Source organism: Trachypithecus francoisi, unplaced genomic scaffold (genome assembly GCF_009764315.1).
Source record: "Trachypithecus francoisi isolate TF-2019V2 unplaced genomic scaffold, Tfra_2.0 Lachesis_group17, whole genome shotgun sequence".
In the NCBI taxonomy this organism is placed as follows: Eukaryota; Metazoa; Chordata; class Mammalia; order Primates; family Cercopithecidae; genus Trachypithecus; species Trachypithecus francoisi.
This window is the reverse complement of record NW_022681462.1, coordinates 80397957-80422662: the sequence shown is the minus strand read 5'-3', so window position 1 is coordinate 80422662 and position 24706 is coordinate 80397957. Positions and strand designations below refer to the sequence as shown.

Here is a 24706-nt window from a genome sequence, read left to right as displayed (position 1 = left end):
CAGAAAGTTATTAGTTTGGTAATAAGGAAATGGCTCTGAATTTTAACCCTGCCACTTTTATTCAGGTAGTATGTATGAGAAAACTTAATTTTCTTTTCTTTTTCTTTTTTTTTTTTTTGTTTTGAGATGGAGTTTTGCTCTTGTCGCCCAAGCTGGAGTGCCATGGCGCGATCTCAGCTCACTGCTACCTCTACCTCCCAGGTTCAAGCAATTCTCCTGCCTCAGCCTCCCAAGTAGCTGGGATCACAGGCGCCAGGTACCATGCCTAGCTAATTTTTATATTTTTAGTAGAGATGGGGTTTCACCATGTTGGCTGGGCTGGTCTCGAACTCCTGACCTCAGGTGATCTGCCCACCTTGGCCTCCCAAAGTGCTGGGATCACAGGTGTGAGCCACTGCACCTGGCCCATTTTAGTTTTCTTACTCTTCTGCCACTTCACATATAAAATCACGGTAAACATTTAGCTAGGTGGATTTCGCATGGGATGACCATTTTAGATAAGGTTTACTGAAGGTTTATTCTTTATGTAACTAAACTTTATGAATTTTTGATGAAACTTTTTCTAAAGTGAAATACATGTCCTATTTTTATACAAAATTTAACAAGTACCATATAACCTTTTATTGAAAAGAGTCATCACCAGTAAAAGTAATTGCTATATTGTGTTGTAAACATAGTGATGTTCTTTCTACACAGGTGTCTGTAAACTATGGCCTGCAGGATGTTCTTGTAAGGCTTGGGAGGTAAGAATGGTTTTTACATTTAAAAAATGTTGTTAAAAAAATGTGACCTAGACCATACATGGCTTGCAAAGTCTAAAATATTTACTATCTGGCCCTTTACAGAAAAGTTTACTAACTCTTGCTCTAGAAAAAGATGTACAGGCCTCTTCAACAAAAGTCTCCAACCAGATTCAATTTTATGCTCTGTCACCAAAGGAAAGTATTTTTATCTTGGCACAGTGTCTGACAAAATAGTTCTGATATTTGTGGAAAAATAAAGGTCATTGGTATTTAAAATTCTTTTGTTGCTTCTTCTTCTTACATAGTCTCCTACTCACCCTCAAGTTTTCATCAGTCACTATAACTGCCTCTAGCAGTCTCTCCTCTCTACTCCCACCTTTCTAATCTCACTGGAAACTTGGCAACACAGCTTATAAATATTTTAAGGTAAGGTTAAATTGGTTACATGAAGACCCTAGACCTAATTTTTGAGTAGAATACAGGTGGTTTGGTGCAGCAATTTGGTGACTTATTTTGATTGCCCCAAGGCTTTTTTGTTTAGTTCCACGTTCTTTAGTACCCTTTGGAAAAGCAACATTTCAGGACAGATGAGGTGTTACTGTAGTATACCTGATCATTTTTATAACATAAAAGTAGCATTACATCTGAAAAGATATGAATCAAAAGACTGAACTGCAGTAATTGAGTGGTAGGATTTTCTTGGAATATCTGAATTTATTACTACTTTTACAATGAACATACATTACTTTTATAATCAGAAAAGCTACCTTAATTTTAAAAAAAGATAAATCAGAAGGATCTGTCTACTCAGTCTAACTCAACAATTATCATTTGCCATATTTTCTATCATAATTTGATCATAGTTTTTAGTGGTTGTAAATACTGTGTTTATGTTTTTATTTTGATTCATACCTGGCTTGCTGAAAAATACGCTGTAAATATAAAATACTGCAGTAATGCCAACAATCAACATGGTGAAAGCTGACAGTCTTTTTTACTTCTGCTCGACTCATTATTTTATACAATAAGCTCAGACGAATAATATCCAAATTGGATAATGTTACGCTTGACAAAACACTTTACTTCATTTAGTCCTCACAACAACCCTGTGAGGTAGGCACATTCTCGGAGGTAAAATGACGTCGGCAAAGTTCCCTGGCTCGTTTGGGGAAAGGCTCAGCAGCCGGGCCAAGAAAGGTCTTTGGGGAGCGCTTTTAGTAACATTAGAGCTTTCACTAAAACCTGGCCTCTTATGTCCCTTCCCCTGAGATTTACCTTTACAGACTCAAATTCTTTCATGCCGGGAAGGCAGGCTGAGGGCTGCGAAAACCTGCAGCTCATACCCAAAGCTAGCACGGTCTATCCCTGGAGACCCAGCGCCCAAGAGCTCCGCCGGGCGCATAGCGCACAGCATACCTCCTCCCGCAAGCCGCAGACTCAGTAACTCGCCCGGGACTAACCTGACCAGGTCGGTCATGCAGGAGCCCACCACTACCACCGCCGCCACCTCCTCCTGCCACTGCCTCCAGGGTTCCCCAGACGCCGTCATCGCTCAAAGGTGCTGCTGTCCAACCTGGACGCTGACCTCTGCCCTTTGCCCAACCCTGTAACCAGAGACGCCGCTCCTGCCTTCCCTAACGACGCGGGCCTTTCAGACGCCTACGCGGGTCGCCCACCTGACTGCCCGAAATCACCCCGCCCACCAAGTGTCCCCTCTTCTTCCTGGAATAGTCTCCGTGCACAGCCTCACGTAACAGGGCCCTCCTGATATGGCAAGACTCCGCGCTCCTCGCCACTCACGGGGCAGGCACTGAGGAAGGAACTGTCAGGCACCGCGGGGACGCCTTGCCGAGCGCCCGGCTCGGCGCGGCGCGGGGGCGCGCACGCCGCCCAGCTCTGGGGCCGCAGAGGGGGCGGGGCGGGACGTCCGGGGAGTGCGCACGCATCCGGCCCGCGGCGCGCGCGCAGGTCGGTGCGTCGGTCGGGGGCGCGCTCGGGTACCTGTACCCCACGTAGTCGCCGGTTACCGATCGGACTAAGTTCCAGGTACCTGGACTGGGGCTGGTGCGGGGAGGTTGGATCCCGAGTCGCACAGGTGGCGTGGAGAACCATGGTTTAAATATGGCCAGGGGACTCGCCTCCTCTTCCTATGGGGAAGGCCCCCGTTCCAAAGATGCCCTTCTCAACCCCATCACGCTGATCCCCTCAAGAACGAGCCACCAAGGCCAGATGCGTCTCTTTCTCCATATATGGCCCATCCCCTGGTCCCTGTAAACCCCGAGTATTAGTTTCTTGTAGCCTGATGAGGGGAACCATACAGTTTGGGAGAGGGGAGACTGTCCCTTTTAAGACGTCCCCTAGAGCGGGGTGGTCATTCTTCGGGTCTGAGCTAGCTTGTTTTTCTCGAATGTTGCCCCGTGGGGGAAATTGCTTCCCCAGTGTAACTTCCCTCGTGCGCTGTATGACGTCGACGTGACGCAGCAGGATGCCACCCCTTTCCGTTCCATGACGTCAGCAGGGCACATGTTTCCGTGTTTGTCATCTGATTTTAATTGCAAGAACCTGGATGGTGCTTTAGACGTCTTTGTAATCCCCAGGCCTCTCATCAAAGGACCTTTTGTAACTTTATTTTGGGGTAGCAGACCCTTGCAAAAATTGTAATTTTGCATTTTCCTTTTGCAATACGTCAAAATCAGGAAATACAAATTGCAGGAGAAGCATTCAGGGGACTCTGACCATCATAAATATTTGTATATCTGGGGTGTATTATAGTGCTGCCATGCGTAAGAGTTACTACTGGTGGTGACTCCCTGTCCATGTACCCGGTTCACTGCACCAAAGGACCAGTGTTTTTGGCTAAGTGACCTCTGATTTTGGAGTCATTGTATTCCAGCCCCCCCCCCTTTTTTTTTAACAGAAGTCACACCTCCTCGTGGTTGAAATAGATTTTAAAACTGCGTGAAACCTTGCACTGTCAAAAAATAGTATTATGGCTGCCCTAGAAATAAAGAGAATTCATTCCCTAAGGTGTCATTCTAAAGTCACGACCGTTGCTGAATTAGAATATATTGGTGTCACTTTTAGTATGGTTTGGCTTCTAGAGCAAGGTTGTTCCCTTTAACATTTGTCTAGTGAATCACTCAGACCAGGTTCAGCAGTAGCCCAGCAATAGTCCAGTTTGTTTTTAGTGGTAAAGCAATCATTTGTTTAAATTTGTTACTTTTTGTCTGTTCACATTTTATAAGATATATGCTTTAAAAAAATCACCTTGATGCTTTTCTCTTTGGTGATCGAAGTTATCAATGTTTATTTGAGAGGAAGATGGGTATAGTGGACTTGGAGAAGCCGGATTCGAATTCTGATGCTCCAGCTTCCAACGTTCAACAAGTTACTTTATTTTGTTGAGCTTTAATTTTCTATTTGTCAAGTTTCTTTAGCTTCCATTTGTCAAATGGGAACAATTATTATTCTCAGGGAACAGAGTTGGGGGAAAGTAAATGAAATTACAGATAGAGGTGAGTAATATGATACCTAATAGTGGGTAGATAGATGTCTAGAATGTGTTGGTTCTGTTTCCTTCTTTTGTAGAAACGAGACAAAGTAATAATAGGTACTGTGGGAAAAAACACAAAAGAACAATTTTGTAATATAGGTGAGACCCTTTTGCTTTTTTATCAGATGGGTATATTTGTACTTAGCATATGACTTTGATAAGCATCCCTTCAAGAATTGTGACATAGACATGAAGGTGGAAATGTTGGCGAATAGAAAAAAATAGGCTTCAAAATTATGATGTGGATTAGTATACTGTTCAGAATCAAATGATAATAATTACCCATATTATCTGCAAAATGGGAATGAAAATTCTTTCTTTACTACCTCAGGCTTGTGAAGATCAACTGCAGTAGTATATATGGACGCTATTCCTTATAAGTGATAAAACATTTTAAAAAGTACATGATTTTTATGATTGGTAGCACAGTGTTAGATGTTTAGTCTTACTTTGAAATGAGAGAATAGTCGGGGGGAGGGATCATCTGTTAAGTGGTCAGAAGAAGAGCTTGTTTTATATTTACAAAAAGGATGATTTTGGAACTGAAGTATAAGTATAAAGGTGTTATAAGTATCTTGAAGATACTTCTGGCGGTCATCACTGTATAGGGTCAAAGTGTTATTTTTTGAGCTATCAAATTAGCAAATAAATTTATTATTTACTATCTGAAATAATAAATTGAAACAGGTTCTACTTTTCAACATTTATTTTAGCAAAGACTTGTAAGTTTTCATGTGGTATAATGTATGAAAACTAGAACCAGAACATCATTTACTGGTAACTTGCTGGAAATTAATTTTCTTTTGATGTGGCATTATTCTTTAAAATTGAGGAAGGAAACGATCATTTGAATCGACTTATTCCTCTGAAGGAAGAGGCTTTCATTTAGAAATCTATTAAGAAGAATTCGTGTACTCCCTCCCCCAGCCCTGTGAGTTTCCAGATAATTTAGATATGATGTATTGGTTCTACTTTTGTGGTTTTAAGTGTAAGGACTTAGTGCCTTAAAGTCAAATACCTTAAGATCCATGTTAGTCTGTGTTGCTTGATAGCTGCATAGGTGATGTTTTCATAATTTAATTGTCAAGTAGATTTTTGCTATATCTATCCCTTGGATTTTGTTATATCTATTCCCCTACCAAATTTTTTTTGGGGGGGCACATTATCTTCTCTCCATACTGAAATATTTCTCTAACTTTTGTCCCCTTACTCATTTATTTATTAAAAAATGTTTATTGAGTGTTTAGCATGTGCCAGGTATTTCTGTTAAACCTTGGGGATTCAAAATGTAGTCCCTGCAGGGAAGAGATCACATGAACAGGTCGTTTTACTACACTGTGGACGGAAAGATTATTAAGAAAGGTATATAAGCAGTGGGCCGGGCGCGGTGGCTCACGCCTGTAATCCCAGCACTTTGGGAGGCCGAGGCGGGTGGTTCATGAGGTCAAGAGATCGAGACCATCCTGGCCAACATGGTGAAACCGTGTCTCTACTAAAAATACAAAAATTAGCTGGGCGTGGTGGCGCATGCCTGTAGTCCCAGCTACTCAGGAGGCTGAGGCAGGAGAATCACTTGAACCCGGGAGGCGGAGGTTACAGTCAGCTGAGATTGTGCCGTTGCAGTCCAGCCTGGCAACAGAGTGAGACTCCGTCTCCAAAAAAAAAAAAAAAGGTATATCAGCAGTACATAATTTCTAGTAAGGAATAGTTGCAAGCAGGTTAGCCTGTTGTAGGGTTTTATATGGTATTATCCATCAAGTTTTTACTCCTTGTGGGGACACAGAGGGAGAGATTGCTAACTCAGTGATGTGTGTGTTTTTGTTTTGGGATAGAGGATTGTTAGCAAGGGCTCCTTGGACTCAACTAAAATAGAACAAGCCAGTTGTGAGATAGAGTGGGACTGCTTTAAGTAGAGTGTGGCAATGTAGAAATCAGCTTTGGGAAGAAAGAGGGAATTGTAGTTCAGAGGTTCCTTCTGTTCCTGAAAAGCAGTGGTGTAGTCCCAGTCCTGAGTAGCTGAGCAGAAGTGAGGTGGTTTCTTCTGGAAGATCACTGAAAGAGGCTGCATTAGAGATGGGAAAGGAATTATTTATTCATACAAGAGGAACTGCTGTATGCTGTCCAGTTTTCAGGAAGCGTGTTGTATCTAGTCCATTTGTAAGCCCTGATCATCATTCTTTCCTTCTACTTTCAGTGGTGATTTACAAGTCAAGTTAAAATGTCCCCAGAAGTGGCCTTGAACCGAATATCTCCAATGCTCTCCCCTTTCATATCTAGTGTGGTCCGGAATGGAAAAGTGGGACTGGATGCTACAAACTGTTTGAGGATAACTGACTTAAAATCTGGGTATGTACCAGAATGAATTCAGTGAATGTACCAGAACCAATTCAACCTTTACCTAATGACAGCCCTTCCTTACCAGACTCATAAAAATTGACCACGACAGAAACCCACCAAGTCATCATCTCATCATATGTTGATTCAGTTGGTTTTGTTCAGTTCTTGACATTTTATGTTTCAGGTTATTTTATTTGTGTTCTGGGCCATTGTTTTATGACTAGAATGTTCATGTCTTTTTTCTGTTTTTTCTTTGTGAAGAGCATGCCATCAGAGTTTTAGAAGTGTGTTTTTCATTCATTGGCTTGTTTTTTTATTGTGTTTGCTGCAGTCCAGCAACAAACATATTCTGAATCTGATATCATTTGATAAACTCTCTTAATATGAAAATTATAAAAGCTAGTCAAAATGGGTCATTTCTCACAATGGGGTTGAAACAGTAAGATCTCACACCTAGAAATGTTGCATTAAAAAACATAATTTTTTTTTTTTCTGAAACAAATTTAGATTTACAAAAAAGTTACAGAAATGCTACGGGAAATTAGCATTGTTATAATATTGTTAATTGTTCTACAGGTTTTATTTGAATTTTGCCAGTCTTCCCATTAATGCCTTTTTCTTGTTCCAGGATCCAATCATCATGTCTCCTTAGTCTCCCCAACAGTGACAGTTCCTCAGTTTTTCTTTGCCTGTCATGACCTTGACGCTTTTAAAGAGTACTGGCTGCTTATTTTGTAAAATGTGCATCCACATGGGTTTGTCTAATGTTTTCTTTTCATTAGAGTGAAAAATATGTTTTTTCCCAAGTGTAGTACAGATGTGTTGTTGTACCATCCTCAGTGCATCAGATCAGGGAATATATGATGTCCATATGCCTTTTTACTACTAAGTTAACTTTGATAATTTGGTTAAGTGATCACTGTAAAGTTAACTGATTTTTCTCGTTGTAATTAGTTAAGTACTGTATTTTGCTGAGAGATGCTTTGAGACTTTGCAAATATCTGGTTTCTCATCATCCTTTTGTCAATTTCAGCATCCATGGATGATTCTTGCCTCTGTTTCTACTTTGATGCATGTCTAAGAGTGCTTTTTCTCTTTTTCTCATTCTTCCCCATTTATTAATTTGAATTCTACTATGAAGAAACACTCTTCCTTTTCCTTCAGTTATTTATTCAGTTATTTACTTATGCCAGTATGAATTGTTAGGTATTTATTTTTCTCTGTGGGTTATAAATTAAATATTATTATCATTTATTTTGTTGGTCAGTTGTTCCAGCTTTTTGTCATTGAGAACTCTATCAAGTGGCTTTTGTGTCCTTTTGACGTATCCCCATCATTTTTGAGTACTTTCTTACTAGAAATGTTGCCTTTTTTTTTAAAGATGGAGGAAATTTCATTGGACTCTGGGATTTGTGGGAGGCATAGGCATAGGCATCGGGCACTAGGGCAGGTTTGCACGGGCCATGTTCAAGGTACCTTCTTGGATATGGCATCCACAAATGGAGTTGTTGGTATGGACAAAGATGCAGCCAGGAATCTCACTGACCTGGTCCAGGGCCTCCTCCTGAAGAACCTGCCATGGCTTGGGCTGGGGTAGCTAGCTTTAGAATGATTGGGGCTCCTCGGGCATATACTGTACTACTATTGTCTAGTCTGGTCAGTATAGATAACAAAGATGATGGCTGGGGTAGGGGCAGCCTAGATTCCAGGTGGTAGAATTGCTTCTTTCAAGGGCACCTGCCTTTTGCCATTTCCCATCTCTTTCCACTTAGGTACACCTGCAATCACTGGGCCAGGGCCCCATGCCCCGGTCTGGCATCCAGATGTGCCGATAGAAGCCTAGTCTCTGCAGAAACTCTTCTCTAAGAGGTAGTTCCATCACACACTTGAACCCTACCTTGGTTGGGCTGGTTCCAGACGGGATTAAGTTGCGCCGGCATTCAGGCTAGTGGCTAGTGTATGTCAAAGTTGCCCCTTCTTCCACTGGTAGGTCTTATTATCTGTTGTATCCACTTCCTCCATGAAGTTCGCGTACATCTTGTCATAGAGGATGCCCACCATATTGTCCTCTTCACTAGACTCCAGCAACTGGGCCAACAGCTTGTACCCAGCTGGGTCTGGAGCAGCTTGTGTCCAGCTGGGTCTGCACTGGTCAGCTGGGTCTGCCATTGCTTCTCAGGTGACAGGGCGCTCATGGTCTCTGTGAAAGATCTCTGGTGATGGTCATGTCAGTTTCTCTGTGGGTAGTACTTTTCACACATGTCCACCATGATGTCACATGAAGCTGATTTTTCAGGGTCTTCGGTCTGCACCCTCTCTGCATCCCGTAGTCTGGCAGGAGGCAAAGCAATGTGCATGTCAGTGTCTTGTCACAGTGAATGGTGCCCTTGTGTGTCTCCATTCATGGCAGTGCCATGAGGTTGCTGTGGGAACATTTGGGTAACAGGATGGACTCTGAGACAAGCATGCAGTGCTGGGTTTGGAGGGGTGTTGGCAGTGGCGACAGCAGCAGTAAAAGTAGAAATGCTGTATTCTTGATTCTCTTTCATCTTTCTCCTTATTAGACTCTTTTGCCATTTGCCATCTACACACCTTGCTGTTGTTTGACTAAGCTAAAGACTTGGGTATAAGAATACTGACTTACGTTCTTTAGTGGTGAGATAAAAAACTAAGACACTTCTTTGGAATACTAGGATCCTTTCGAAAACATCTGATACTGTCTTCAATTTCATTAATCAAATACTTATGGAGCATTTACAATTTGCTATCCATTTTGCTAGTGTTAGGGTTAGTTCCTTTTTTGTTGAGGCAAGAGGATTTGGTAGAAAGAACTCTGGTGGAGTTGATAAGAGGAAGGTTTTAACATTTTTTTTTTTCTTCTAGAAGTTAACTATACACATTAGGGGATTTACAAATTAACTCGCATCCTTAGATAAGCCAGGGATCGGAAAGTGACTTTTTAGGCTTTTTTTTCTTTTTTTTTTTTTTTTTACTGGTTTAGAATTTTTGCCATTTAGTCAAGCAGCAGGCCTGGTGCTCAGACAGACTTCCCCAGCTTATAAATGGTGGTAGGAAGTGGGGATTCTGAAATAGAGACTGTATATAGGATTCATTCAGTCTGAATTTCCCACATTATTATGGACAATCTAGATACAGATTGGAGCCTCCTAAATTACAAAATGCTTTCTTTAGATGGACTCCATCTGTAATTGAAGTCATCAAGATCAGATCTCAAGAGGGTATTTTCCAGTTTCCCTCACTGTAATTTTTGGCCTGCAGAAAGTAAAGTGATGTACTTCCTTTACTGTGCTCATTTCTTCTCAGTTTGTGGTTTTGACTTTGATTTCCTCTTTCTGGGATCTTTAAATCAGTGTATTTTTCTTCTGGGTCTGAGAATAAAAAGATTTCCAAATGGATCACTGGATATTTCAGAGTAACTTTTCAGGTTTTCCCACACTTTCATGTTTCTTTCCTTCTCTGATTAAAAATAGCATATTTATGTCTGCATTGTGCTCATCTCTTTTTTTCTGTGTTTTTTAAGGTTTAAAACTGTTGATCTTTCCATAAGTTCCTTTGGTTCAACAAGATTGTGTCTAATCCTGTCTATTTTCTTTTCCTTCCCACCTCAGGTCTTCTGGACCTATCCTATCTTGCATTTTACTGCTAGGAACAAACACATTCTTCTTTCATTGGAATGGGGTGAGCTTGGAGAAAAGAAGACATTTCAGATGTCCATTGATAGTCTTAAGTCTGTGTAGCCGGAGGCAGTTCCCATTTTCTCACTGGATCTCAGTTTTTTATCCACAAAATGAGCAATCAGATTAGATGACTAAGGTTTTTGCAGGTCAGAAGTCCTGCAAAAACAACTCAGATGTCCATCAACTGATGAATGGATAAACAAATTTGGCATATCAAAAATAGAATATTATTTAACCATAAAAAGTAATGAAGTACTAATTCACAGTACAACATGATGAACCTTGAAAACATTGTGCTAAGTGAGAGAAGCTCATTATAAAAGGTCACATAGTATATGATTCCATTTATGTGACATGTCCAGAATAGGCTAATCCGTAGAGACAGAGAGTAAATTAGTGGGTGCCAGAGGCTGGAGGAATCAAAAGTGACTACTTGAGTGTGGGATTTTGGAGTAACAAAAATGTTGCAAAATTAGATAGTGGTGAAGGTTGCATCGCTTTGGGAATATATGAAGAATGATCAAATTGCACACTTTACAGTGATTTTATGGTATGTAAATTATATCTCAGTAAAGCTGTCATTAAAAAAAAAAACCGAACAACCTGAGCTGGGCACAGTGGTACAGGCTTGTAGTCCCAGCTACTCCGGAGGCTGAGACGGGTGAATCACTTGAGCCCAGGAGTTTGAGACCAGCCTGGGCAACATAGCTAGACCCCTTCTCTAAACAAAAATAAAGAAAAAAAATAAAACCAGCCCATCAACCATGAATGTTCATTGACCTGAATGTATAGGATGTAGAAATAAATCTTTCTTTTTTAGCATGTCACAGACATTCTTTTCAGAGGTATTGAAGACCTGACGGGGGCCTGATGGCTAGTGGACTGCTGACTGGTGACTGGTATATATAAAATGATATCAACCTGAGATTCTTACTCTTTGTATCAGTATCCTGAGAAACCAGTTGGCGTTTATCAGCATGAAGTCTTGTTGCTTCTTTTTCACAGATTCCCTTTTGGGTGTTCTCAAATTCCTGAATGTTTAGTTGAAGATGTAAGTGCAAATAGTGGGATCTGATGACAAATTTGAAATGAATCCACTAGCCCTAGCGTTTTTTTTTTTGTTTTTTTTTGTTTTTGAGACGGAGTTTCGCTCTTGTTGCCCAGGCTAGAGTGCAATGGTGCGATCTTGGCTCACTGCAACCTCTGCCTTCTGGTTTCAAGCTATTCTCCTGCCTCAGCCTCCTGAGTAGCTGGGACTATAGGTGCCTGCCACCACGCCTGGCTAATTTTTTATATTTTTTTGTAGAGACAGGGTTTCACCATGTTGTCTAGGCTGGTCTCAAACTCCTGACCTCAGGTGATCCACCCACCTTGGCCTCCCAAAGTGCTGGGATTACAGGTGTGAGTCACCATGCCTGGCCTAGTCCTAGCTTTTTTGGACTAACTGCCTGAAAAATATGTGAAATTGTATTTAATGACATTTAATATGTATGGAATTTACTTTCTTTAGCTGCAAAAAAGAAATAAAAATATCTCTACCTACATTCATAAAATGATGTGAAAGGCCTTGTTAATCTGGAACATTATTGATGCCTTATATGTAGTACTCGTCTGAAAGATTCAGGGAAATTATTTAGAAGTTCATTAACAATTCCTTCTTCAATCCTTCCATCAGCCGAAGTGTGAATTTCTCGTTTCTGCAACAAAACAGTGGCAGAGTTAGGGAAAAGAATGGCTTCTTTTTGGTGTGTCACTTTTGGCATTTACGTTTCTTTTAGATCTTCAGCAGACACAGTTATGAGAGGCAGGATCTACATGTCTAATTTCTATTAACTCAAAGAGGTATACCCTATAGGACACAGTATATATAAAAGGTATAAAATTAGGAGACAATTTTTAAAGGTCACAAGAACCAGTCTTGTTATTACATGTAGCCACTAGCCCTTGAAGAGATAAGGTCTAAGTATCTATATTCTAGATCTGGTTCATAGGTGAAATAGGCAAGAACCTAATCGAGGCAAGATTTCTTTATTTTTTTTTTTTAAATAGCAATTCATATATATTTCTCTAATGGTACTTAGATTTTTCTACCTTACTTAAGATTATGTATGTTTCTAAACCCCATTGCTAGGCCATCAGTATCTTAGGGGCCAAGTTCTTGTTTAATTTATGTTTATACCTCCTTAAGGTCTATCTTGGTACTTTTCACATGTAATGTAGTAAGTAGGATTTGAATGGATGAATGAGTTAGATGTTTTCCTTGAGAAACTACTTGTTTTGGGGATCAGAGTGGTTTGTTCTTGTGGTTTGTAAGGATTTTTATTGGCCTGATAGTGTATTGCTTACATTCTGTTACGCATAATTCTTTTTAATGACATTCCCTGAAATAAGTTGACATTTTTGAAATTAGTAGGCCGGGCGCAGTGGCTCACACCTGTAATCCCAGCACTTTGGGAGGCTGAGGCAGGCATATCACGAGGTCAGGAGATCGAGATCATCCTGGCTAACATGGTGAAACCCCATCTCTACTAAAAATACAAAAAATTAGCTGGGCATGGTGGCAGGCGCCTGTAGTCCCAGCTACTCAGGAGGCTGAGGCAGGAGAATGGCATGAACCCGGGAGGTGGAGGTTGCAGTGAGCCGAGGTAGCACCACTGCACTCCAGACTGGGCAACAGAGCGAGACTCCGTCTCAAAAAAAAAAGAAATTATATAAAGTGTATTATCTAATACTGGATTTACTCTTGTAGGTAAAATATAGACTGAGATCTGAAGGGACCAAATTGTTAATTTTAGAGAATTATTCCATGAGCTTACTGCATGTTTATTAGTTCTTTGCTCTGTGTTAATTTGATCACAAGCATGTGCTATTTGTAAGATGCCATATTTTGTCATTTTTAGTGATTTTTCTAATCTTGAAAATGTCTAAGTGTCTGTTCAGCATTCTGGAATGATGCCTGGCAAATACAACAGTGAGGAAAGCAGAGAGGCTCACTGCAACCTGTGGCAGCTGAGCCTCAGTATCTTTTTTCAGCATATTGCAGTGACTCAACCTTACTGGCACATGGCTGTGTTTGGGGCATCTGCTGTGACATCTCATCCGCCCACAACTACCTATTGCATTTTTTTTTGTCCATGTTCTGAATTTCATTACTTAGTTAAAAATAGATACTCAGTGTAAGTACTTGATTACTAAATAGACAGAACAGTTTTAAGGGATGAGTGCTGTAAGCTTTGAAGACTGATCTCAGTTTGGCTGCATGAGTTTCTCTAGCTGGCAATCTGAATCTTTATTAGTCTTGTGTCTGGAAGGAAGCTGCTGCCCTGGGAGGCAATAGTTTAATTTTTGTCTATGGCCGTACCACCTTGATTGCGCCCAATGTCGTCTGAAGATGGGCAGTTTTTAATAATTTAGATTTAGTTGTTCACTTGACTTTTCTGTACTTTTCCCTGATCTCATTCCCCTTTTTCCCCGTGCCTGTCTTCATACTTTATATATTCATTATACATAAATATATTCCTCAACAGTATTATTTTGCATGTTTAAAAAGTTTGTCCAAGTGATATACTATATATATTCATCTATATCTTGCCCATTTTGCTTAGTATAAAGTTAATGAGATTTATCTGTGTTGATATTTACAGCTTTGGTTCTTTCTTTTGCACTAGTATTTTGTATTCCATTGTATGAATATACCCTTAATTTTAAATTCGTTCTTCTGCTCATTGACTGTTACACTGTTTAAATTATTTTTTTGACAAAGAGTGCCACAGTGAACATTCTCTCACATGTGCATGGGAAAATATGTATGAGAATATTTTCTGGGACAGTTTTTTGAACTGAGTGTATTTACCCATTAGTGGTTGTAAAATCAATTGAGTGAGTCACCCCAACATTAAAAAATGAATGAGAACAAAATGGAAACTCTCAGAATGTGTCACAGTAAGAATAAGCACTGTTTTGTGAGTTTTCATTTCAGTGAAATAAGTATGCATATACTGGGTCATAATGAAAATATGTGTGATGATCAAAAAATTTGAAAGCTACCCACCAAGGATATATTCCTAGAAATAGAATTACTAGCTCTTAAGATGTATACGTCTTCTATTTTATTAGATATTGCCAGATTATATACATTTCCTTCCATCAGAAATGAGTTTCTGCTATTCTGTAGCCTCACCAGTACTTGATATTGTCAGACTTACATTTTTGCCAAGCTGATGAGGTGTGACCTGGTATCTCATTATGGTTTCAATTTGTACTTCTGTGATTGCTATTGTAATAAAAAGTCTTTTAATATGCTTATTGGCAGTTCAGATTTCTTCCTTTGGGATATTCTTTGTTCATCTTTTCAGTGGATTGTTTGTATATTTCTATAGATTTTAAAGCATTCTTTATATATTTTGGATACTGATCTTTTGGTAAATACATGTATTACAAATATCTGCAAAAAGTCTGTGGCGTATATTCTTATTTTAGTGCTCCTGACGTCCAAGAGTTTTGATTTTGATGAAGTTACATTCAACAGTATTTTCTTTTTTAGATTTGGATATATGTGCCTGTGTGCACATGTGTGTGTGTGTGTGTGCATATGTGTGTTTGTGTGTGTGTGAGAGAGAGAGAGTGAGTTTTAAGAAATCTGGGCCTATCCAAAAGTCACACATCTTTCTTTAATAATTTTAAAGTTTTCCTGTTTCCTTTTTTGGTCTTTAAATGGAAATTTATTTTTTCTATAATATGGAGTGAGATAGAGATATAGTGCCCCCTGCCCCCACCATATGGATAACTGGTTGACTTAGCCTCATTTATTGAGAAGGCCATCCTTGCCCATGGATGTCAAGTTTATATCACACATGGGCCTGTTGCCAGGCTTTCTGTTTTGGTCGGTCAGACTCATTGTCCTTGTGCCAGTTCCATACTTTCTTAACTATTACAGTCTTGTGAAATGTCATGATAGCCAGTAGGACAAATTCCCCCCTTCCATCTTGTTCTAATTCTTAAAAATTGTCTTGTTTAACCCCATGTTCTACATACCTTTTTGTAACCTCATTTAAATAGTTGTCTACTGGGAAACATACCATAATTTAGTTAGCAAAAAAATCCTCTTTTTAATGAATTGAGAAAGATAAATGAAGGGAAATTACCCTGATGAGGGGCAAATTGAGAAGTGAAGGTTAGAGAAGCTCTCTCTGAGGAACTGAAATTTAAGTTGAATCATGAAATATATGAATATAGTAGTCCTCCCTTATCATTAGGGGATACGTTCCAAGACCTCCCGCATGGATGCCTGAAACCTCTGATGGAACTCTGTTGCCGTCAGTCAGAACATGTTTATGTTGGTGTCTTCCACCCACAAATTTAATGCCTTTTCTGTCTCAACTGAGCACGTAGCACACGCTGTAGCTGTTATTTTTGCAATTTGAGGTGCAAAGCAAAACTAGCACAAATTTCTTTTTCCTTGTTCACAATTTCATGAATAGAAGATTTGTTTTTATGTTAGGTCTTAGCAACACCAGCATATGATTGCTTTTTCTTTCCTTATTAAGTCAAGAATTTTTACCTTTTTCCTTAAAGGAAGCCCTTTATGGCTTGTCGTTAGTGTATCTGAATTGCCAGCATCACGACTCTTGTACTTTCCTGAAGCACTTTATTAAGTAAAATAAGGATTACTTGAAGTCAAGCACTGCTGTACCGTGGCAGTTGATCTAATCACCAAGACAGCGACTAAGCGACTAACGGGTGGGTAGTGTAGACAGCTGTGCTGGACAGAGGGATGAGTCATGTCCTAGGCGGGACAGAGCTGGAAGGTGTGAGAACAATCTCAGAACAGCATGCAATTTAAAACTTACGTATTGTTTCTGAAATTTTCCATTTAACATTTTCAGACGAAACATTGCTTTTTCTTGACCCAGGGTCAAAGTTGGCCAAGGGTAACTGAAACCACAGAAAGCAAAACCATAGATAAGGGGGGACTGCTGTACATCAAAAGTCTTAAATGTGCATGCTTCTTGGCCCAATAATTAACATTTGGCTGATACATAGGAATATATGCATCCATATGGGCACATTTTATTTTATGGTCCCATAGAAAGACCTCCAGATAATCAATTTGGCAATCCTCCAATAAAAAGGCCAGGATGCTGTTGATAACACTACAGTGAAGCTCAGTCATTGACAACTCCACCCATGTATAAAGGGCTTCAAATTTACATGTTAAGAGATGCATTCTTTAACAGACATGCATAGCCAGAAATCATCAGTCTGAGGAAAGCCATCAACATGAAAGACAGAGAGCAAAACAGAGACAATGCAAGGTACAGAAGAATTTTTTTAAAGCTATAATTAATATCCTTATAAAAATAAGAGAAGATACTGCATTCATGAAACTATGACAACGTGTCTGTTGGGCCGACTTCTGTACCTGCCCAAATTATCAATCAAATTGAAAACTAGACATTTTCAGACTTTCAAGAACTCAAAAAGTTTATCTCCTTTTCTCCCTTTCTTAGGATGCTAGTGGAATATATGTTCCAACAAAGCAAGAAGGTAAAACAAGAAAATAAGTGATTCAATACAGGAAGGGAAGACCTAAAATAATAGCTGTATGGCAGACCTAGAGAGCAATCAATACAGTTAAAGCAGTTCTTCCATACTGCACACTTATCGTTAACTGTTTTACTAGATGTTTTATCATTTAGCTGCTATTGTGTAGGAATTCAGTTGTTTATTGGCATATATGAAAGCAAACATAGAAGTTAGATTGAAGTAGAATCAGAAGATACATTGGAAAATTTACTCAATAGTTCAACAATCTTTGATCAGAACACTTAAGATGACTCTGGAGAAAAGAAAAATAGCCAGGACCAGAAGAAATAAAGCAAGATTTGACTGGGGAGGGTTAGGTATGGGCAGAAGCTGGAAGTCAGATTGGACAGGGGTTGGAACACAGGGAGCTATCTTTAGAGGGGTTGTGTGGCAGGATAATGTGATGGTAAGCATGTAGGTTTTTCAGTCAGTGAGGTCTAAGTTTGTATCCTAATTCTACTGCTTACAGCTTAATGACCTTTGATAGGTCATATAACCTTTCGGTGCTTCAGTTTTCTCTTAAATGGGGGGGATGACATTAATGACCTTATTGAGTAGTTATGAGGGTGAAATGAGATAATTCATATAAAGCACTTACAATAGTGCGTGGTCATAATGTTCAACAATGGTGAGTGATAATGTATGTTATATATAATAAATAATATGTAGTATGATATATCATTATTTCACTGTGTTATTGTTGTCACATTGTTATCTTAGAATCAGAGAGTCTGTAAAGAGTGTCCGTGCAAGCAGTATCACAGGAACTGTTGACTAAGACCCAGGCAAGCAGAGCAAAACAGGAGCTCACTCTCATCTAACAAAACTCAGAGAAATCATGTAGCAGAAATGGATGGGAGATCCAGAGATTTTTCATTCTGAGATAACCTTCTATCCTTGTTCATTGCTTTTTACAAGTCTACGGAGGCAGGAGAAAAATCACCATGGCTTACTTTGACCCTGCAGGTGGATGAAACTTAGAATATTTGATTAGGTTGAAAAATGAATGGGCATGAAGATGGCAACTGTTTTAGCAGACAGAACTTAAGAGTTTTTAACAGTCATTAGAGATTGAACACTGATTGTCTTGAGCAGATACATGCAACAGTTCTTAACAGAGGGTTGAAGAAGCCTCTTAAGTTAGATAGTGCAGGGACTTCTGTCTGAGGATGAAGGGCATAAGCAGTGGGCTGTTGAACTCTGCTAGTGTGGCCAGTGTGTGGGGTCATAGATGTTCAAGAATTACGCCTGGAACTTAGGGTGTTTATCTAAGTCCCAGAACATCTGGAAACTCAGTGAACAGTGCATGGTGTTGATATTTTAAGTGTTTTACTGAGGGCAGGATGTCCATCAGGAAATATTCCTTGGGATTGCTAACCAGAAGGAAACACAGGTTCCCCATGCTCCTCATATGCCAGCCCATATTCTTTTCTTCCCTTAGATCTTTACCCTGGGTAGCTAGCTGCCTGTCTAGACTTTTTGTGATCATAATAGTATAATACAGTAATATAAATGATTTTAATTAAACAGTTTATGAGCCTTTGAACATTACAAAGTGCTCTTGCATATGGTGTTTTACGGCCTTTTGTATTTTGTACTTAAGATTGTAAGTGGTGGTGTTGGCCTTAACCCAGTGAAGTCTGAAATCACTTTGGGAACTTTGACTAGGCTTCCAGAGTCTGGGGTAGTAAGTGCCAGGATAAATTTGGGTCTGGGATTTTAGGTGGTTCTGATCTTGGGCTTTTCATGCCCTCCAGTGACGTCATTTTAGGGTGACTTCATTTGGTATGGAGGTTGATGTAGGGGAAGAGGTGAAGGGAGGTATCCAGTCTAATGTGTAAAGAAAAATGAGTAGAAAATTCATCTAGTCTATTCCTGGCTGCACTTTACAATGTTCAAAGGAAAAAAAAAAATCACTCCCACTGTTGTCTTTTGTCCCTTCTATTGTGTACAATTTTTAGGTATTATTTTTGGATTCATTTTTGTTTTATTAGGATGACAAATTTACAGAATGCTTTGAGTTTGGAAGATAGGTCAGGGTTTTTTTTAGTACAGGTTAATATGCATATACATTTGTTTTAGGGCCCCAAATTAATTATTCTTATACCATCACTCATACGTTAAAAGTTTCCTTATGCTTACATAGAAATGTAGAACAGCCTCTTTTTCAGCTTCCGTGTTACTTGAATAGTTTTACTTTTTGGTGCCGTGTTGCTTGAGAATTAATTTTGTAATCTTCCATCTCAGGGCCACATTTCCTCAGTAATTTGGTTATCTTTCTAATGGCATGTTATGAAAGTTAAGTTTATCCCACTGACCTTGCTTCTCTTGACTTTTTGAAAAACATATCTTTTTTTTTTGTTTTGTTTTCCGAAAAGGTTTTTTATCTCAACCTTTGCTCTTGCCAGTTTATTGATAACAAACCTTGAATCAAGTGGAAGTTTTAGAGAACATGTTGATATTCCACTTTTAAGTAGGTGTAATGCCCTCAGAATGATTTTTTTTTTCATCTGTGGACTCCTGAATTTTTCATTTAAAAAACATTATTTAAAAGTGTTTGTGGTTCAGTAATTACACGTTGGGTCAATTTTGGACTTGGCACCTTATGCTTTATAATGTAAAATATACATAAATTTATAATTTTCATTATTTTTAAGTGTACACATCTTTGGCATTAAGTACATCAGAAATGTGGCATTTGGAGACGTTTATCTCCAAACCTTTTTTCATTTTGCAAGTTGAAACTCTGTACCATTAAACAACAACTTCCATTTCTCCTTTCCCCTAGCTACTGGCGGCCACCACTCTGGTATCTGTCTCTGAATGTGGCTACTTTAGGTACCTCGCTTGATGTAAGTGAATCATGCAGTATTTACCCTTTTGTGACTGGCTTTCTTCAGCTAGCGTAGTGTCTTCAAGGTTCATCCATATTGTAGCGTCAGAATTTCCTTTTACAGGTTAGGTAGTGTTTCATTGTCTGTCTATATCACACTTTGTTTACCCTTTCATCTGCTGATAGACACTTGGGTTGCTTCTATCTTTGGCTGTTGTGAATAATGCTATTAATATGGGTGTACAAATACCTGTTTGAGCCCCTGTTTTCAGTTTTTGGGGTATATACCCAGAAGTAGAATTGCTAGATCGTATGATAATTCTATGTTTACATTTTTGAGGAACCGCTATACTGTTTTCTTTCTTTCTTTTTTTAAAAATAATTTCAACTTTTATTTTAGGTTCAGTGGATACATATGCAGGTTTGTTACAAGGGTATATTGTGTGATGCTGAGGTTTGGGGTAGAATTGAACCTGTCACATGGGTAGTGAGTGTAATACTCAATAGGTAGGTTCTCTTTTTTTAAAAACAATTTTTTTTTTGAGGTAGGGTCTCACGGGACTCTGTCACCCAGTTTAGAGTGCAGTGATATGACCACAGCTCACTGCAGCCTCAACCTACTGGGCTCAAGCAATCCTGTCACCTCAGTCTCCTGAGTAGCTGGGACTACAGCACATGCTACCACACCTGGCTAAATTTTTGTATTTTTTTGGAGATGAGGTTTCGCCGTGTTGCCCAGGCTGGTCTCAAACTCTTGGACTCAAGCCATCCACCCACCTTGGCCTCTCAAAGTGCTGGATTACAGGCGTGAGCCTCTGTGCTCGGCCCCAACAGGTAGTTTTTCAACCCTTGCCTCCCTCCTTTCCTCCCCTCTCTTGGAGTCCCCAGTGTCTATTGTTCCCATGTTTAGGTCCATGTCTACCCAGTGTTTAGCTTCCACTTATAAGTGAGAACATGTGGTATTTGATTTTTTGTTTCTGTGTTAATTCACTTAGGATAATGGCCTCCAGCGACATCCATGTTGCTGCAAAGTATGTGATTTCCTTCTTTTTTATGGCTGTGTGCTATACCGTTTTCTCCAGAGGCTGCACTGTTTTACTTTCCCACCAGCAAGGCACAAGGGTTTTAATTTCTCCATATCCTCATCAATACCAACACGTGTTACTTTCTGTTTTTCTTTGTTTTTGTTTTGATAATAGTGATCCTAATGGTTGTATAGTGGTATCTCACAGTGGTTTTGGTTTGTATTTCCCTAATGTTTACTGATGTTCATTCAGCATCTTTATTATTATCGTTACTATTTTTTTGAGACAGAGTCTCACTCTGTCACCCAGGCTGGAATGCAGTGGTGTGATCACAGCTCACTGTGCAGCCTCCACCTCCTGGGCTCAAGCAATCCTCCCACCTCAGCCTCCTGAGTAGCTGGGACCACAGGCATGTGCCACCGTACCTGGGTAATTTGTTTATTTTTTGTAGAGACAGGGTCTTGCTGTGTCACCCAGATTGGTCTCGAATTCCTGAGCTCAAATAGTCCTCCCACTTTGGCCTCTTAAAGTACTGGGATTACAGGCTTGAGCATCTTTTCATGTACTTCTTGGCCATTTATACATCTTCTTTGGAGAAACGTCTATTTGTCTTTTGCCCATTAAAAAAGTGTTTTTGGTATTCACTGTATGATTTCTTTATGGATTCTGAGTATCAGTTCCTTCTCAGATAGATATATGATTTGCAAGCATCCCATCCCATTCCATAGGTTGCCTTTTTACTCTGTTGATAATGTCTTTTAATGCACAGAAGTTTCACTCTGACAAAATTTGAGGTACTTCATATATGTTCTCCAGCTGGTTAAATTTCTCTAGCCTGCCCCTCTCTTAGCATCATCTTTCTGTGCTTTCTTCGCTAGAAAGGTCAGAGAAGGCTATGGTGAAATTGAGCCAGACCTTTGTATCACTAGTATCCCCTCCTGTGGCAAGGGACACCCATTCACCGATGCACCTGTTTCTCCCATAGTAGAAGCTTTTTAATTGAGAATTAGTGACTTATAAAATAGTACTCATTGTTATGATTATGGTAGTAACGTATAGAACATGCTATGACGTTGGTTAACATAAGCAGCTCTATATTGGCAGTAAGGACAGTAATATAACAATAGCTGTTATCATTAATAATGTTTCATTGTAATGTAAGTGCTTTGAAAGGTATTGTCACATATAATCTGTCTAATAATCTCTTAAGGCAGACAAGGTAACCGAACAAGTTATGTGACTTGTTCAGGGTTGCATAGCTAAGCCATTCTATCTATAACAGTTCTCCCTGGTTATTTTCTGTACCAGAATCTGTCCTATTGCCAATTTCAAGCTTTTATTTATTGTTTCTTAGGCCTGTCTCCATTAGCAGAGGAGATAGGGCCCTTATCTGGCATAACAGCTTTGTCTCCACTACCTAGCATAGGACCTGGCACAATTAGTATAAAACTGTGGATCTGAAAGTAATGTCGTGGTGTCGGGTTCAGGGGTGTATCACAGTTGTCTCCTAGGTTGAAAAAAGTCATTAGCATCAGAGAAACAAAAAAGGTTAGTTGTTGCTACTTCCCTCCCCTAGACATTAAAGGTTTAAACTAATTTATTTTTAAATTTAAAAACTTTTTTTTGAGGTATAGTGTATATTCAGAAAAGTACACTGAATCATAAGTAAGTATATAATGCATTGAATTTTCACGAGCTGAACAGACTTGTGTAACTAGCACCCAAAACCCAGAACATTATCAGCACCTTGTACGTCCTCTTTGTGCTCCCATCTAGTCACTGACCCCTCTTCCAATGAAAGGATAACTGCTCTCCTGACTTCTAACAAAATAGGTTAATATATTAAAAAAAAATATATATATATATAAATAAATGGAATTTTTGCTGCACAAAATGGTATTTTGTGTGAGGCTTCATTTGTTCAGTGTTATGTTTGTGGTATTCTCTGTTGTTGCAGATAGTTGTAGATCACCCATTTTTCTGGCTGAGCAACTAGTCTTCCGTTGTGTAACATGCCACAGTTTATCTACTGTACTTTTGAAGGGCATTTGAGTAGTTCCTAATTGATACGGTTTGGGTGTGTTTCTACCCAAATCTCATCTTGAATTGTAGTTTCCATAATCCCCACCTGTCGTGGGAGGGACCTGGTGGAAAGCAATTGAATCCTGGGTGCCGTTCTTGTGATAGAGAGTGAGCTCTCATGCAATCTGATTATTTTATAAGGGGCTTTTTCCCCTTTTGCTCGGTACTTCTCCTTGCTGCCGCCATGTGAAGAAGGATGTGTTTGTTTCCCCTTCTGCTACGATTGTAAGTTCCTTGAGGCCTCCCGAGCCATGCTGAACTGTGAGTCAATTAAACCTCTTTCCTTTGTAAACTACCCAGTTTGGGGCATGTCTTTATTGGCAGTGTGGGAACAGACTAATACACTGGTTTTAGTCCATTTTGAATAGTGCCATTGTGAACATTCTATTACATGTCTTTTTGCAAACGTATAAAATATATACATGTTTGAACCCTCTGGATTTTTAGTTAAGAACTATTCATGCATAGAATAAATGTTTTAAAATTCTTTCAGTTCCATATTGTGTGTAACCAAAGGAGAAGGTTGGGGAGGGAAGAAGGAAAGGGGTGGATTTGAAGGGAAAGAACGAACACAGAGGAAGGACAATAAGATAGGAAGAGGAAATCAGGGGAGAAGAAAAGATTATAGAAGAGGAAGGGTGAAGAAAAATGGAGGCAAGCCTACAGCTGTGGGCTCCTAAATAAAATAAGATACTGAAACTAAATCCGTATCACAATCTTGAGCATGGACTTCAAGGTATCATTACTTCTTGAAATGCAGATCTCTCTTCAAGCCTCATCAGCTGCTCTCAGAAGCTGTTTGGCCTCCAGTTCATCCATTTCTCTCTATCTGTACTGTCAGCACTCCATCTCTTTTCCTAACTAGTCCTAACCAGACTCTTCATAACTGTTCTAGATCTGATCTGTTTTCCACTATCAGTCATTTATATTATTTTAAACAAATCTAATAATAAAAAATAAAAACCAGCTCATGTTGAGATAGAATAGGAATAGGATGTGCCTCCTCCATGTATTTTTCCTTTTCTTCTTCTTTTCACAAAACCTACACTACTACTTTGCCTACACTATACCCACTAATCCCCAAGCTTTTAGCCACTCAAAGAAAAGAGCCATTCTTCTGTGCTGTTGTAATGTTTAACCATGCCTAATTCCAGAAACTGGCCTTAGGGGATCTAAACATTGAACCAAGGCTGTGGAGTCTCCCACCTTGGGAAGGAATGCTGAACAATTACTAGGGTATGTAAAGGGAAAACAGTTTCGTTGTTGGAACTGGGGCAGAAATTAAACACATGTAGTTATTTTAAGTCTGTCACTGATTTGCTTTTTGAACTACATTCGCAGACTCCTTATTCTTTTTTTTGTTGCTGTTTTTTCCATTATTAAAGTTATTGAGGAGTTGGAAGCTTGAATGACTTTGCAAATCTTAACTAAAACTAATGATAGAATTATTGGCATTGTGGAATAATTTCTTACAGCACAGCACAATGTAGTTAATTTTTAAAGAATAGCATTGATCATGTTTTTGCATCATAAAAGTATCTTTTGGAATTGTCATTGGCAGGTTTTTATAAATATGCTTATTATATCTATCTTTGTATGTATTTACTCAAGAAATTAAAACAGTTTGTAAGTCAGAAAAGGATTCTGAGAACCAATATAGTTCAAATGGAAGATTGGAAGTATAGGTAGATTGGCATGAATTCAGGATGCAAGAGACCATTACTTTAGATGGTCTCTTTAGAAGGCCTGGGGTTTAAAACTGAGCCATACTACCCTTTAGTATTTCCAAAGGATAGACAACCACAGATTATGCGAGCAGTCATGTTGCAAGATTGGGTGACCCCTTCAAA

The 24706-nt window shown here is 39.3% G+C and overlaps 2 protein-coding genes across 9 annotated transcripts in view; one reads left to right on the top strand and one right to left on the bottom strand.

Moving 5' to 3' along the window:
• Positions 1–2670, bottom strand: part of RBKS (ribokinase) — a 109521-nt gene extending 106851 nt beyond the window's left edge. For all 3 annotated transcript variants that reach the window (XM_033176185.1, XM_033176183.1, XM_033176184.1), the window contains exon 1: positions 2204–2670. In XM_033176185.1, coding sequence (XP_033032076.1) covers positions 2204–2292 — 89 coding nt within the window. In that variant the 5' untranslated portion in view covers positions 2293–2670. The remainder of the gene's footprint in view (positions 1–2203) is intronic.
• Positions 2562–24706, top strand: part of BABAM2 (BRISC and BRCA1 A complex member 2) — a 460841-nt gene continuing 438696 nt past the window's right edge. For 4 of the 6 annotated variants that reach the window (XR_004428422.1, XM_033176181.1, XM_033176177.1 and 1 more), the window contains exons 1-2: positions 2562–2789; positions 6491–6642. Coding sequence is in view for 5 of the 6 variants with exons in the window: in XM_033176181.1 (XP_033032072.1) it covers positions 6515–6642 (128 nt within the window). In the remaining variant the exon portion in view is untranslated. Of the gene's footprint in view, positions 2790–4331; positions 4396–6490; positions 6643–24706 lie in introns of all 6 variants that reach the window. The other 2 variants (XM_033176182.1, XM_033176178.1) reach the window with 1 other exon arrangement.